General features: G+C 54.5%; 8 protein-coding genes across 8 annotated transcripts; 5 read left to right on the top strand and 3 right to left on the bottom strand.

Moving 5' to 3' along the window:
- Positions 1–1,444: 1,444 nt before the first annotated feature.
- SNOG_08322 (hypothetical protein) lies at positions 1,445–2,620 on the bottom strand (the record flags this gene model as incomplete). The annotated part of the gene is made up of 1 exon (XM_001798590.1): positions 1,445–2,620. The coding sequence occupies one exon, from the start codon at positions 2,618–2,620 to the stop codon at positions 1,445–1,447; it is 1,176 nt and encodes a 391-aa protein (XP_001798642.1).
- Positions 2,621–3,343: 723 nt separating this feature from the next.
- Positions 3,344–4,963, top strand: SNOG_08321 (hypothetical protein; the record flags this gene model as incomplete). Its single annotated transcript, XM_001798589.1, has 4 exons — positions 3,344–3,393; positions 3,456–3,597; positions 3,764–4,360; positions 4,520–4,963. 4 exons carry the CDS (start codon positions 3,344–3,346, stop codon positions 4,961–4,963), a joined length of 1,233 nt encoding a protein of 410 aa, XP_001798641.1.
- A 607-nt stretch (positions 4,964–5,570) lies between these two features.
- Positions 5,571–6,833, top strand: SNOG_08320 (hypothetical protein; the record flags this gene model as incomplete). The annotated part of the gene is made up of 6 exons (XM_001798588.1): positions 5,571–5,594; positions 5,671–5,869; positions 5,943–6,008; positions 6,032–6,131; positions 6,256–6,405; positions 6,467–6,833. 6 exons carry the CDS (start codon positions 5,571–5,573, stop codon positions 6,831–6,833), a joined length of 906 nt encoding a protein of 301 aa, XP_001798640.1.
- Positions 6,834–7,347: 514 nt separating this feature from the next.
- SNOG_08319 (hypothetical protein) lies at positions 7,348–7,842 on the bottom strand (the record flags this gene model as incomplete). The annotated part of the gene is made up of 1 exon (XM_001798587.1): positions 7,348–7,842. One exon carries the CDS (start codon positions 7,840–7,842, stop codon positions 7,348–7,350), a length of 495 nt encoding a protein of 164 aa, XP_001798639.1.
- A 587-nt stretch (positions 7,843–8,429) lies between these two features.
- On the top strand, positions 8,430–10,283 carry SNOG_08318 (hypothetical protein; the record flags this gene model as incomplete). The annotated part of the gene is made up of 3 exons (XM_001798586.1): positions 8,430–8,735; positions 8,797–9,836; positions 9,889–10,283. The coding sequence occupies 3 exons, from the start codon at positions 8,430–8,432 to the stop codon at positions 10,007–10,009; spliced, it is 1,467 nt and encodes a 488-aa protein (XP_001798638.1). The 3' UTR covers positions 10,010–10,283.
- A 538-nt stretch (positions 10,284–10,821) lies between these two features.
- Positions 10,822–11,948, top strand: SNOG_08317 (hypothetical protein; the record flags this gene model as incomplete). Its single annotated transcript, XM_001798585.1, has 1 exon — positions 10,822–11,948. One exon carries the CDS (start codon positions 10,822–10,824, stop codon positions 11,638–11,640), a length of 819 nt encoding a protein of 272 aa, XP_001798637.1. The 3' UTR covers positions 11,641–11,948.
- A 370-nt stretch (positions 11,949–12,318) lies between these two features.
- On the top strand, positions 12,319–12,748 carry SNOG_08316 (hypothetical protein; the record flags this gene model as incomplete). The annotated part of the gene is made up of 2 exons (XM_001798584.1): positions 12,319–12,418; positions 12,492–12,748. The coding sequence occupies 2 exons, from the start codon at positions 12,319–12,321 to the stop codon at positions 12,746–12,748; spliced, it is 357 nt and encodes a 118-aa protein (XP_001798636.1).
- A 78-nt stretch (positions 12,749–12,826) lies between these two features.
- Positions 12,827–14,530, bottom strand: SNOG_08315 (hypothetical protein; the record flags this gene model as incomplete). The annotated part of the gene is made up of 1 exon (XM_001798583.1): positions 12,827–14,530. The coding sequence occupies one exon, from the start codon at positions 14,528–14,530 to the stop codon at positions 12,827–12,829; it is 1,704 nt and encodes a 567-aa protein (XP_001798635.1).
- Between the last annotated feature and the right edge of the window lie 379 nt (positions 14,531–14,909).

Here is a 14,909-nt window from a genome sequence, read left to right as displayed (position 1 = left end):
AGAGGAACCACATGCGAGGGGTATCAATGGAGAGCGATGTGTTGTCAGTATTTGCAACAGAGGCGCGGACCTGGGCATAGGGTGAGTCGTCAGAAGGATTTCCTTTCGTGTCGTGGATATCATCCTCTTCAGATTCGTCGCTTTCGTCCCGCCGTGTGCTAGTTGACGAATTCTCTGAGCTATCGAGATGAATTGGCAGACCAGCTATGGCAGGGTCTGAGCCGCTGGCATTGAATCTGGCCTCAAAACCGGTGATGTCGTGAGTGTCGAGCTCATCCCCTAGCGCGTTGCTGCTGCGATGCTCGTCCCTTGGCCTCCATCTCGATGTGGTAGAATTTCGACGACGCGAGTCCTGTCGTGATGAGCTCGCATGTCCGGACCCTTGCGACCGTAAAGTCCGGGCGGAGATGCTGGTGGCAAGCTTGCTCTTCCCCTTCCTTCTACCTTGCGAAGAACTTCGTGTCACATGATTTTCGTCGGAATCAGGGCTCAGAGAAAGAATGGGTAACCCTCCATAGGACCCTGAGAATATCAGCCAGCTTCCTAAGGATGTAGAGATTCGCGATGTGCGAGCCCTGGAATGCGTGCGTCTACAACATGTCCGCAGGCCTGCCATGCGCTGCGCCTCTAGCTTACCTGTACCTTGGGCCGGAGATGATCGCACCAGGAGAGGCACGCGCGACATCTCTCCCGTATGCTTGCTGTTGGAACGTGAAGCACGGAGGACACAGTGCTCGTCATCAGGTCTCGTTTCAGATGTGGCTGAGGGCCTTGCTTTTTCAGGCAGGACGTGCAACTCGTAAGAGCTACCAGCAGCAGAGGAAGGATCGACTGTATAGCGCGTGTCACCGCCGTGGTCAGCAGAGGGAGCGGACGACGGAGACAAATAGTTGGCCTCGTCCGCCATATGTAAGGACCTGCGACTAGCTGTTCGTGTGCGCGCGTGTCTCCTGTTGGTGCCCGGAGGCTTCACCAAACCGGTTCGCGCAATCAGACGATCAGATTATTTTAGGCCGCGGCATGCGAAGCCTTGCCTCCTAGATGATCTGATTAGATAAAAATGCCGGTGAAGAAGCGCACGCAGCCAATGAGCGCTTTGGCGGCATGCAAGAGACCAACTGAAGATGTCACGAGACCGGGGTCTGACGTGGGCGAGGCGCAGAATGATGACGCTAAGCGCTAACTGCAGTCCAGGAGGCTCGGCTCGCACTCTGCGTATCATCGCGCGAGCCGCAGCACGCGGGCGAAGACCCTGGAATCCGAATAATGGAGAATCACTGTGCTTGGCCCGCCACTGAACTCATGTTGGAACGAAAGTTATGAAACGAAGTCCACAATGAACGTGTTCATGCACCAAGATGCTGCAATTTCGTCTACAGAGCTATTGTACAGAGCTAGAAAATGGCTGTCAAGCGATGTCATCACGCCTGACCGCCCCCACATACTACATATCCACGTGCCCAGGAATGCCCTTCTTCTGCCCAGCGGTGAGCCCTTCAACCATCGTAATGGCGCCTTCAGCATCATCTTTGTTATACAGAAATAAACCTTGTAGGGCTGCGGTACTAATCGAGTCGACGAGGCCCAGCTCCTTGACCCGCGCTAGAAACCTGCGCTTCGCTTCACCGCTTCTGTCAAACTCACCGTAGAAGCGTTCCCAGAGCTGCTCGATCTGGTACTCTGTCGCCTCGCCGAGGCGAACAGTCATGTCAACGCGCCCGGGTCGAATAAGTGCTTCGTCTAGTCTCTCAACATGATTTGTGGTGAGGAAAATGATGCGCTCCTCGGCGCTAGCTACACCGTCAAGGGCATTGAGCAAGCCCGAGAAGGTCACGGAAGCACTCGCATAACCATCGGACCCAGGCTCCTTGCGGTTCATGAACGCTACATCCACGTCCTCGAGCAAAACAACCGTCCTGCGCGGGACCTTGGTCAACAGATGGTTCAGGCGGTCATCCGTGAGCCCTCGCTCGCTGACGTTCAGTATAGCGATGTTGAAGTCGAGGTGACCGGCCACAGCCTGTATGAATGAGCTCTTGCCTGTACCAGGAGGTCCATAGAGCAAATAGCCCCTCCGGTACGGTATGCCACGGTCGAGATACCAGGTTCGCGAGGAGATGAATGCCTCCATATCCTCGACAATTCTCTCCTTGACACCGCGCTCAAGGACTACAGAGTCAAGGGGCCGCTTTCGCTTTGCCTCTCCAAACTGCTGCCACATAGTGCCCATTGAGTTGTATATCATCGTCTTGCCTTCCTGCGACTGCTGGTACAGCTTATGTGCCTCGGCGAAGATGTCCTCAAAGACATTTCGGTGCGAGTAAAGGGTGGTAAGGCTGATGGTCTCGAAGGGGACGCCATCTTTGACGCTGATAGTGTTCCGTTCGCGCTGGCGATCGACGAGGATGAAGGCGTTGCGGTAGCGGAGGAAGTGCCTGCCAGGCCCAGGTACGAAAGAGAAGTGTGCGGCGTGCGAAGGGCCGTCCTGAGGAAAGGAATGTCTGCACTTGGAGGTGGTGCATGCGCGGATCAATGCGATTGAGCACTTCTTGTGAGTAGGCCGCTCTGTACCGCTGGGCGCATACCCGCCTGTTGTCCCCTGTGGTAGGTCGTCATCCATTGGAGGAGCCACGGATAGGCTTCGTCGTGACGCGTCACTTCGAGGTCGACAAGCATGCGCCGCCGCACGAACGCAGCGCCATGCTGAAGCCCTTTCTGCCCCGTACGCGCCGCGACACCAAGCGCTGCGAGACCAAAGCCCTGCAACAATCGTAAGCACTCCCAGCTTCGCGCACCATATCGGGATCAATCGTACGGCAGTGAAGAACGGATTGTCTGAGATTTGCGAAAAGAGCGATCCAGTGGGCTGACCGGTGCCGGCGCTAAGTTGCTTTGCCAGCTGTTGACTGGGCGTCGTGTTGCTGTCCATAAAGCTCGTCACCAGCACAGAACTTTTTCCCACAGCAGCGAGAGGTGGAGCTATCGCGCGAATGCCAAGCAACGTGAGCTGTCGTTGCACGCCGTGCGCATCGGTGCCACAAGCCCCAGACTTGAATGTGCAACCGAATTAAATAGCCGGGCAGGGCTCCTGGCAAGATGAAACACTCTCTGCATGCTATATGAAAGGGTAGATGGGCTGTGCTCACATTGAGCAGACACAAGCCGCAGGGCTGATCTTCGCTGGGGTAGCGCTTTCCCCAGCGTCACGGGGCGCTAATGCAGTCTCAAAAGCTTGGGCCAGTTCCAGAGATACACGTCTACGCCGCGACTGCTCATTTCCTGATACATAAACCTGAAGCATCTCGCGGGGCTGATTTTGCCAGCGTATGCTCATATCTCTGCCATGGTTACCGTCGCCATAGGTAAATCCTATTTCGAGGCTCTGCTACGAAGGTAAGCACTTCAAGTCGAGCATGCGAAGCTCTGGGCTAAGATATACTGACATGTGTTTGCAGAGCAGAGTTTGTGAGTGTGTTGAGGCAATACCTCCAGTTTCCATCTGACGTCAATTCGCAGCATACCTCTCACCAAGATGTTGACTTCAGCCCCAACCTGTTTGATCATGTCACCATATCGAAGGCAGAGCACGAATATTTGGTAGGTGTAATTCGCTGCACACAAACTTCAGCCTTGGCTTTCGAGTACAAATATCGAAATGCCTTCAACTGAGTGGAAGCGACAGCAAACATCGCTCTCTTTGTTATGTTCTTCACTGACAACTGACAGCTCCAATCAGAACGAGACTACCGTATGTGTCCCGTAGCGAACGAAGCTGGCGAGTTCCGATGTCCTGAAAGCACCTAACAACAAAGTAGACTTGCTAAGAAGCGCACTGTTCCGCGGCGGTCTAACAACTGAGACCCTTGAGACGTTGCTGGAGGGCGAAGGTGGCGCCAGTGGAACCGAGGAGCCTTCGCACTACGACTACCACACTGGCACATCCTTTCCTGATTCGAAACTTGCACCGCCCGGTCTCAGTCGCCACTACAACTTCGAGAGTTCGCCAGTATCCGAGGGTCCTGGGCTTGGAGGTGGATTACACCATGATGTCCAGCCGCGCGAAGACTTTCGGCGAGGCATCAGCTATGGCCAGCCCGAGTCTTCCATCGATAGCGCTACTAAGAACGATAGGGACCAAGAGCATGGGCAACGTGTGCCGCTTCACAATCAGCGCACTGTGCTTATCGCCAACTTGTCGGAGCAGACGACACATAAGGATCTTGTTGGTATTATCCGCGGTGGTCGGCTCTTGGACATATTTTTGAGGAACGATCGTACAGCCACAGTCTCGTTCGTCGAGGGTGCTGCTGAGTTCTTACTCCATGCGAAGCGGAATGACATTTACTTGCATACGAAACGCGTAAGTCAAAAGCTACCACTTCTCACGACATACAATCTAACAGTGAGCAGCTGGAGTTCCGTTGGGCTGATCGTCAGTTCCATGTTCCGAGTCATGTAAGATTTTCATGTGCGTATGGTTTGTGAGATATTGGCTGACATCGTATCTCTACGGTCGCAGGTTGCCAACAAGATCGCCAATGGCGCCACGCGTAATCTCCTTGTTCGGGGTGTTGGTGGCAAACTCTCAGCCGACCAGATTCGAGACCACCTAGACCACATCCACAATCTGGTCGTCGTCGACATCAAATTCCGCAACGGCGACGCTTATATTTCCACCAATTCTATCCACAACGCGCTCTTCGGAAGGACGTGCATGATGTCAAGGACGGCGTACAAGGGCCTCCGTATCGAGTACTATCCGGATGAATGTGCAGCTCCGCTACCTCAATTCAAGGTTTATATGCCTACACAGCCTGTCCCCTTCAAACCCAAGACGGTTACGAACACATATGCTCTCCTCGACACTGGCTCTGATGCAGACTCATGTTCTGAGAACGACTCTTACATTACTGAAGGCGTCCGCATCGATCAACACCAATGGCGGCATGCTGCAGTGGTCTGATGTGCGATTGTCCCAGGACATGCAGCACAGCGGCATTGGAAGACCGAGCTGTGCATTCTGCAAGCCACCTCTGAACGTCTCCCTTCCAGCATCCTACTGCCTGAGTCGGTCTCATTTCCTATCACCGGCCTGACCAGTGGGATCAGTTGTCGTAGGAGTAGTTGACCCTGCTTTTCAAACACTTGAGCAACCCCACTGCTTGTATGACGGGGTACCTGTATGTGGCAGACAAAATTGTCTCTATGTAATTCCTCACTTGCGGCATCTCTATGTTGCATCGGCGTCCCGTGGGTTACAAGGTTCCTTACATAACTCGATACCCCTTTAGTGGCCAATACCACCTGCTTACTGTCTCATCCAACCGAATGATGTTCTCACGAACAGTATTTTCTGCTCCAGATTAATCCATGCACTTTGTGTAGAATACCATGCTCACTAAAAAAATCTTTACCTTCCATATCCGGCGCACATAGTACAGACGAATCAGCATCTAGCTCGCTCTAGCTTCCTTAGTGGAGCTCAACTCCTCTCTGCCATCGGTCACTTGACACCTCTACTATCATCACAGAATAACGCGAACACATTGACTTGCCAAGAACAATACACCATGGCGCCGATTGTCAAAGTCGCAGTGATACAATTGTATGCAAAGGTTGTTTCCTAACCCTTATCTGCGTGAACAACGAACACGATCCTAACCCCGGCAGCCGATGCAACTCGAGCACAATTTCAACAAAGCAGCAAATTATGTCCGGTCGGCTGCAGCTCAGGGTGCAGAGTTAGCTGTGTTGCCAGAGTATCATTTGACGAGCTGGGAACCGAAAGATCCAGGGTTTGTCGGCCTCTGCGACCAGTGGGAGGTGTATCTGAGAAAGTATCGTGATTTGGCGAAAGAGTGTGGGATATGTAAGTTGTGATGTATTTCTGATGGAACTGTGTCAGTTTTGGGGGTTTAAAACGTGCTAACGACAATGACAAGGCATTGTACCAGGCACAATTGTCGAATCACATCGCGATGCCGATAAGGAGGAGGATAAACTTCTGAGTGAGTGCACCTGAACAAACTAGACTCCAGACAAATCCTAAATGTCCCTTTTAATTCAGATGTCTGCTACTTCATCGATCACGAAGGCAACATTGCAGGAAAGTACATCAAGAAGAACTTATGGTACGTATGCTTTCTAAAAGCTATGCCTTCTGCCCAAGCATCGTTCCCACATACTAAAACTGGGCTCTCCACATCACATCATCCCGCATCGTCATGCATCAGTATATTCACTGACCCACACCAGGGGCCCCGAGCGCGACCACCTCACCGGAAGCGGCCGCGACGTGCACGAAGTCTTCGACACGCCCATTGGGAAAGTAGGCATGTTGATATGCTGGGACCTCGCGTTCCCAGAAGCATTCAGGGAACTCATCGCCAACGGCGCCAAGATAATGTAACCTTCCTACACCCCACTCTCCTCAAAGCAGTGAACGAGATACTGATGTGAGCGACAGCATCATACCCACCTTCTGGACCCTCAACGACTGCAACGCCGCCGGCCGAGCTCTAAACCCCACGGCCGAAGCATTGTTCCTAGAAAGCATGCTGACTGCTCGTGCGTTTGAGAATACTTGCGGTGCGTCCCCCTCCCCCACCTCACCCCCAACACAACTAACAGCGATACTAGCCATCGTCTTCGCAAACGCTGGCGGGCCGCCAGGGTTGGGATTCTGCGGCTTGTCGCAAGTCACGGTGCCGTTTGTGGGGGCGCTGAGTAAACTGGGTGGAAGTGCGGAGGGCATGGCTGTTGCAGATATTGATATGCAAGTGCTGGAAGATGCAGAGGCTAATTATCAGGTTCGGGCGGATTTGGGGGAGTGAGGGGTGGCATTATGATTATAGGCATTCTTCGAAGACGAAGGGGAGGTTGTGAAGGAAGGAGATTGTCGATGGTTACATGCATACGAAGGCCATTAGTTGCAGACAGTATTGTCCGATCGACATTGTGTTGTGACCTAAAGAAGATCTGCAGCTCTGAAACAGGTCGATTTAGAGACGAGGCATCGGTCCCCATGGGAAAGTGTTATGCGAAACCAGAAACTTGACGTGCTTCTAGAAATAGCAATAGAATACAAAACGCTGATGATTGCTCGGAACATGACCCGAAGGAAAACGCCACAAGGCCTGTTTGAAACATCGCTCACAAGGCAACCCTAGTACCGATAACGCCATAACCTTAATCCGGGAATGCCGCCAATATCAACATCGCGGATCCGATGCCTCCACGTCCCGACAGTTGGTCATCCTCTCTCTGCGCCAAGGCAAGGGCTTTTCTTTGACAAGTTTCCAACAGCCGTTGCAGGGGATGGCGAGATTCACTGGCCAGGTTGAAAATTCATCCACTTCGATCGCTGCTGCTCATGTCGCTGCTGTCGGATGCATCGCTTCTTGTGATATCGCTCTTTTCACTTGTAGTTACACCGTGTGGAGAGGTGCTACATGTTTCGCCGACCACGATAACCCTGACTTTTCCAGGTTCCAGAAACTTGTTTTCATCCGCGGCGATAACGGCGGCAATCTCCTTCTCATAGACCTTTTTGTAGAACTTGCTGAAATGCTTTTCGGACGGAAAGGTCAGTTCGGCGACGCAGTCACAGTCCATCTCGGCCAGGTCTCCGCGTAGGGCGAGCAGAGGACGGTCAGGGTTGGCAGGTCCCCCGAAGCCTTTCCGCGTGATGCGTGCGAGGTAGCGGCGGTGGAATGCAGTCGGCCATACGTCCGACAGCAGCGAGTAGGCCAGCGGGATGTGCTTGTTCTCGTAGTGGTCCTGGAATTCCTCAAAAGTGAGAGACGAGTCCCGGCTGACGAAGAGGATGATGGTGTAGGGCATCTTGAATGAATGGGCACAACAGAGTTTTGACGTGGGCGAAGCGAAAGGCAAATGAGTAAAGGAAGGTTCTACGCGACGATGCGGGACAGAGACAGATAGTTGTAGCTAGAGTCCTCCCCAGCAGCTCCGTGGAGAGGCTCTGGCTTTAAGCCCAAGGGCTTGCCCACCGACTGGCACAGGAGCATCGACTAAATCGCATTTAGTAGCCTCGTCGAAGCAATTTCAGCATTGTCATGCGCTAGGGGACAGGCTACCGGCGGGCGTCCGCCTGCACGGCACAGGCTCGCCAGAGTTGCTGGGAACGTCTAGAGATGTCGACCAAGGCTGATACTGGCGGTTCAGAGTTGAAACGGTCCATGGAGGTCTACTGGAGAGCTGGCAGCGTGCCCCACTTGCCTGATCCCTGCGCGGTCGCGGCTTCCCACTCCACTATCGATAGCGACCGCCAAGCCGCGCGCACAACTAGACGTCCAAATTTCCACACGAGTGTGACAGGGCGCGGGGAGCATTGATATCACCACACGCCCGACGAACCAGCCCGCCGCCTCTGACCCCCCGGTGCCGCGCATCGACGATCCGCAGCAGCCATGAGTTTGCCGCAGCACCAGAACCGCGACGCCGCCAGACGCGCCCCGGACGACGACGACGACGCCGAGGAGGAGACCATGGCCAACGACTACCGCGAGCAGGTCCAGTACGACGGCATGGATGACATGGACCGCATGCCCTCCATCTCCAACAACCAGGACATTCATGCGCAGCTGCAGGCCGCGGCCACCCCCCTCGAATTCCAGGCCACGCTCGAAACAAAGTTTGCCAGCTACGACAACTACTGCAACCTGTTCCACTACATCCTGAACTCGGAGGGGCCCGTGGACCTCGAGGTGCCAAATGTAAGGCAGCTTTCCCGTGGCAGGGGTGCATCTCATCGGAAGCAGGGCTAACGCGGGGTAGTACTATTGGGCCTGGGACGTAATCGACGAGTTCATCTACCAGTTCAACAGCTTCTGCAGCTACCGCCAAAAGGTTGCCCTGAAGAACGATAATGAGGAGGAGATTACGCTCCTGCGCGAGAACCCGAACACATGGGGCTGCTACAGCGTGCTCAACGTCCTGTACTCGCTCATCCAGCGGTCACAGATCAGCGAGCAGCTGGCCGCCATGAAGCGCGGAGAAGATGCTGCCCTCTACGCCGGCGAGTACGGCAACCGCCCGCTGTACAAGATGCTGGGCTACTTCTCCATCATCGGCCTGCTGCGCGTGCACTGCCTGCTCGGCGACTTCAGCCTCGCGCTCAAGACGCTCGACGACATCGAGCTGAACAAGAAGGCCATGTTCGCCCGCGTCATGGCCGCGCACTTCACCACCTACTACTACGTGGGTTTCTCCTACATGATGATGCGCCGCTACGCCGACGCCATCCGCATGTTCAGCCATATCCTCGTCTACGTTTCACGGACGAAGAACTTCCAGAAGAACGCGCAGTATGACTCGATCACTAAGAAGAACGACCAAATGTATGCGCTTGTCGCCATCTGCGTGGCTTTCCACCCCACCAGGCTCGACGACACCATCCACACCGCGCTGCGTGAGAAGTACGGTGAGCAGTTCAACAGGCTCCAGCGCGGTGGCCCAGATGCTCTTCCCCTGTTTGAGGAGCTGTTCCGCACCGCTTGCCCCAAATTCATTAGCCCCACACCGCCCGACTTCGACAACCCAGAGGTCAACATCGACCCGGTCGAGCATCACCTTCGCATCTTCATGGACGAGGTCAAGAACAACATGATGTCGCCCACCGTCAAGAGCTACTTGAAGTTATATACGACGATGGATCTGAAGAAGCTGGCTGGTTTCCTCGAGGTTGAGCCCGAGAAGCTCAGGTGCTGGTTGCTCGTCAACAAGCAAAGGAACAGGCAGACAAGGTGGAGCGAGGGCGGCTTGTTGGAACGGCGAGGTGATCCACAGCAGCGATCTCGACTACGCCATGGTAAGGAGTAAGTTTGATGAATCGATCATGCGAAACATGCAGTGACTGACATCTCGCAGGATCTCATCCACGTGTCTGAGGCCAAGGTCGGCCGGAGATTGGTCGACTGGTATCTTCGTAATTTGGCCAGGACATACTAAAGCAAGGCGGAGGGCATCTAGGGGTCGCCCCTTGTTCTAGAATGCGGTCACATCACAATGGAGCATCGCGGCTTGGAGTTTTATAGGAATCATGGCATTTCCCGGCGGAATCACTTGGCACGTTTACAGAGGACAGCGCCTCGACCCGCCGAGCCATGGAAGAAGCGCTAGGCTTGAGATCATGGCGCGATTGTATGGCGGTGTCGCGACGGGCCGCAGCCAGGATGCAGCCTGGCGGGCTGAAACAAAAGACGGCATGAACGATCAGATACCTTAGACAAGGACAAAGTTTGAACATCACACAATTTACTTCACCATGCTGTGCAGATCTCTGTACGCCACCAAAATGCCTTGTCGTGACATCAGGTGTGCCCGGGTGTGTGGGGAGATTAGTGCGTCAAGTTGATAGCATGACGGCTAAAGTTCAAGCGCTGAGAGGGCAACGAGAGCCCTGCTGGCGAACTGCTCGCCAACCTTGGGCAGCCGACAAAGTTCACGGAGCGACTGAAATTGCGGCGTTGCCAGAGCAGGCAAGTCAGCACTCGATATGATGCTGGCCAGTTGAAAGTACCTGCCCCTCTTTGGTCGCAGCTGCTATTTATCTCCCTGAACGTACGACAATCGCAAGGAAACTCATCACGCACCCACACACAGCCCACCACATTGCTGTGTAGCTACTCTAATCAAGCAGGTCATCGGAAGCTATAAGCACGCACACGAAGAGTTGTCGCATACCGCACGCCGAGCATCACGAGTGGACGCGAGTGGGGTCTTCAACCGGGACACAGCACGCCAATCTTCTAGAGACTTCTGTATACCCGCAAGCAAGAACAGGAGCAAGACACGGTCATCATGGCTCCCGATCTAAACTCGGTACCTACCTCACCGCGGCCCAACGTTACCAGTAATCCCAGCGGCTCGCTATCACGCCAAAGTTCAACCACAGCTTCGCGTCGCACTTCACAGATATACCCAATGTCCCCTCCTCCACTTCCACTCGGATCGCCTAGCGGGACATTGCCAGCATCTGCACAAGGCCACGGCGTCCCTCCACTAAGTCCCAGCATGAGCGGTCGAGCCCCGAGTGTCGACGCGTCAGGAACGCCGATGCGTCACCCCCAACCCGTGACACCAGCGCAAATCTACCTGGAAATGGAGAAGGAGCAAGAAGCTGCCGTTAACCGACTGACGCGCGAGCTCTCTGCCTTGCGCACGCACTCGGCGTCTGTGGTTAGCACAGGATCTATAGCTTCAAGCGCAGCCTCAAACGCACACCTAGACAACGACTCGGCGCATGCGGGGTCTATGACTGGCTCCATGCATCCAACGCCCAGCCGTCGACACAGAAGCTCGTCCTCAGTTTCGCGCAGCGGCCTGCCGCCCGGCGCCTATCCACATCGCTATTCAGTATCTTCACAACAAGGAGAACCCTCACATAGAAGCTCGAGCGTAGTCAGCACGCCCCGGTATGAGGAGGTGGCACAACAGAGGGCAGAACTAGAAGACGTCAAACGCGAAAACGAGATGCTGAAGCAGCGCATTCGCGATTTAGAACGCGCAATCAGGAGTGGCGATGCAGATGCGCAGCGCGGACGACGTGGTGCGCCAGCATCTACGACTGAGGCAGCCGCGGCTGGTGCCAGTGCTACAGAGGAGGGTGGGACATCTTAAGGATTGCGCGGAAATGATGTCGGTATGCAATGGCCAAGACATGGCTGTGTCACACAAAGAACGGCTGTGTCCCTTTCTGTCAAGATTCGTACTGGTCATGTTCTGGCAGAAGCTGGGCAATTATGATGGCTTTGGCTGTTTTAGGTATTAGAGTCCTTGAACTATCGTCAGAAAAGAGAAGGGCCAATGGAGTACACGCGTGGGGTTCCTAATGTCAGCATGATAACAAACCTTTCCAAACAAATTAGATCTTCTTAGTCCACCCTACCCTATCTGAGACACATACAAATTCCTTTGTCCCCTTATCACAAGCCTTGTGTTTTTACTTCTTTGCGCAGAGCAGATCTCCCTGCGGCTAAGGCCTGTCGATCATCGGGTTCACCATCCCCGCGTCGATCATTACGCAGTAGCTGCGGGTAGGGGGTGTTTGACATGCGCATAGTCGGATATAGTCCGAATGGTACGCTACGCCATTGCTACCACATGTTTGCGAAGGAAATTGAGGCCGAGGGAGTCTTGGGGGCGTACGTCATGCATGGGAGGGAGGGACGGGACGGGACTATGCGATGGTATAACTCGGATCAAGGAGTATTATTACATCTTTGAAGTCGCAATCTTACCTTTCCATCCTAACAACTGTCTACATATATACATTCTTCTGGGTCTAGATAAGACATAATGGGTAACGCAATAACCCGCCTCACACACCACAAGTCGCGCCACACGCATCGCGAAATCGACGTTTCTGTTCCACCGCCCGATCAGGTCGATGGAGAAAGTAAAGCCTCCTCCTCGTCCTAGCCTTCACTCTTTTCCTTTTTTTTTCCGAGGTAGAATTAACTTGTGGGTAGGAGTACTTCCGCCGCGCAAACCGTCCCTCAACCCAGTCACAGAAGACATCATCAGCGCGACGGAAAAGGGCATGATTTCTGAAAACCTGCTGTGTTCGAGTCTGCCGAGTCCCGCGGTGCGGAGGGCGGGTGGACAGGCGCGGTCGTATTTTCCTGACACGGGGCGGGGAGGGTCGGTCGAGTCGGATGGGAGTCACAGTGAAGCGTCGACAATGGGGAGGACGAGGAGTGTGAGGTGGAAAGGGCAGGATACTTGACGTGTCTGCGGGTTTTGTACAAAGATGTATGTTTACCGGGTATATAGATATATTTACCATGTTCAAATTTCAAGTGAATTACCTCACGCCCCTCTGCGGCATCAACCTCTTATTCTCCGAATGTCTCTTGACTTTCAACGCATCCCTCCTCCTCTTCTTCCACGCCCGATTCAAATCACCACGGTTCTCCCAGAACCACTTGCGGAACTCAGATTCGGGCTTTTCGTCCTTGGCCTCCTCGGTGGCGTCGACTTCCTCTTCGTTTTCTTCCGCGACGTCGGGCAACTGCTTACTAGCATTTGCCTTTGTGTTTTGGGATAGTTGCTGGGCGACTTCTTCGTCGATTTCTTCGTCGTCTTCGTCATCCGCTTCTTGACTGCCCTTGCGCCAGTCGAAAGAGAAGCGGCGGCCGATGGCGGCGGTGTCAGGGGTTGGTGCTGCGCTGCGGAGGCCGCGCCATTCGAGGTCGCGTTCGGTGAAGGGGGTGGTGGGTGCGTTGTCGACGATTTGGCCGGGGGCATCGACGTCCATAGTATCGTCGTTGTTCTCGCCCCCGAAGAAATTGAAGGATGTGTTGATGGGACTCAGCTTCTTGGGCGTGATGTTTAGGGACCCGGGTGAAGGCTTGGGACGTTTGAAGAGGGCTTCCAGCGGATGTACTTCTTTATCCATGGGTTGACCCTGTTCTGTCGTCGGATGCGTGTCATTGATACCGGCTTTAGGCGCGGGTGTGGAGGGCGCAGACTCGGCGTCTGATTCTTCGGCTTCGGATTCTGACGATTCGTCCTCTGAAGATGACGAGACGACGGAAGAATCATCGTCGGCCTCGGATTCGGACGACGATGGCGGAGGCGTAGCTTTCTTCTTGTCCTTCTTAGCAGCCTTTGGGGGCGCTGGTGCCTTCTTTGGCTCCTCCGCTGGCTTGTCAACCAATTCCAACACTCTCCTGTTTCTCGCTTTGCCAGTCTCGGGCTCGACCACGTTGCCGTCCTCGTCTACCCAGCCTTGTCCATTGACGTACTCAACCGCTGGCTTCTTCTCGGTCGAGACCTGTGTTTCCTTCAAGAAGCTCGGCGTTTTCGTATTCTTTTCGAACTCATGCACAACAACTTCGCGCGCCTTTGACTTCTTCTCCTTCTTCTCCTTCTTCTCTTTCTTCTTCTCTTTCCGCGCAACCTCGGTGGCAGCGACAGGCGTCAGCTTGGCCTTGAACAGCAGCTCTGGCTCCTTGGTGTACTTTGACTTCTTCTGCTCATGCTTTTCATCCTTATCTTTGGTCTTTTCCTTCTTCTCCTTGCGCTCCTTTTTGCCTTTCGACGAGGGCTCGGTCCACCCGCGCTTGACCTTCCTCTCGTTCTCAAGCTCAACACCCTCCAGGACGCCACGTTCGTGCTTCCGCTTCTCCTTCTCCTTCTTCACGCGCTTCGGCGGGCGCACAGCTTCTTCCTGCTCCTTGGCAGCATCGGCCTCCTCGCGCACCTTGCGCTTCTCGGGCTTTGCCATCTCTATGCGTACTTTGGAGCCTCGCAGCGTGGTTCCGTTGAGTTTCTTCTTGATCTTTTGCGCCTCGGCTTCCGGGAGTTCGACGTAGCCGTAGCCCCTCTCTGGGAAGGTCTCGACGGTGTGATACGAGATGTTCTTAGCAAGCGCAAGGACAGATGGCGCGAGGTAGACTTTGAGCAGGTCGGGTTTCAGCGGCGTGATATGGAGCCGGACGGTCTTGTTCTCGTCTTCCTGGGCTGGCTGCGCTTCCGTAGGGTCAGCCGCTTGTACGCCGGGCATTGAGTCGCAGGAGCTGGTCGCGGGCGACGGTGCGGGCTGCTGACGGCGATACGCGTGCGCTCAAGCGATGGATATATACAAAGATTATGCTGAGCTGAGCCAACGCTGATACGCGTGGTTTGTCGTGTTTCAACGCTCGGTCTGGAGTGGAGGGGAGGAAAATACTTAGCGCCGACTGGCTGGCCTGAGCTTCTGAGCTTCGACTCTTTGGCGGGCGCAGGCCGGAGGTTTGGACGAACACTCGAATGCGCCAGCACTGCATCGCTTCTTCGCACGAAAGCAATAATTCTGCACGTCTAAAAACTAGAAAATAAACACGCATAGCCGCAGTGCGTCGGACATCGGGCCAGCATCTTCATTGACTCTAAAGCCCACACAT

The sequence above is a fragment of the Parastagonospora nodorum genome (assembly GCF_000146915.1).
Source record: "Parastagonospora nodorum SN15 chromosome Unknown scaffold_12, whole genome shotgun sequence".
Lineage (NCBI taxonomy): Eukaryota > Fungi > Ascomycota > Dothideomycetes > Pleosporales > Phaeosphaeriaceae > Parastagonospora > Parastagonospora nodorum.
This window is presented reverse-complemented; position numbering and strand designations above follow the sequence as displayed.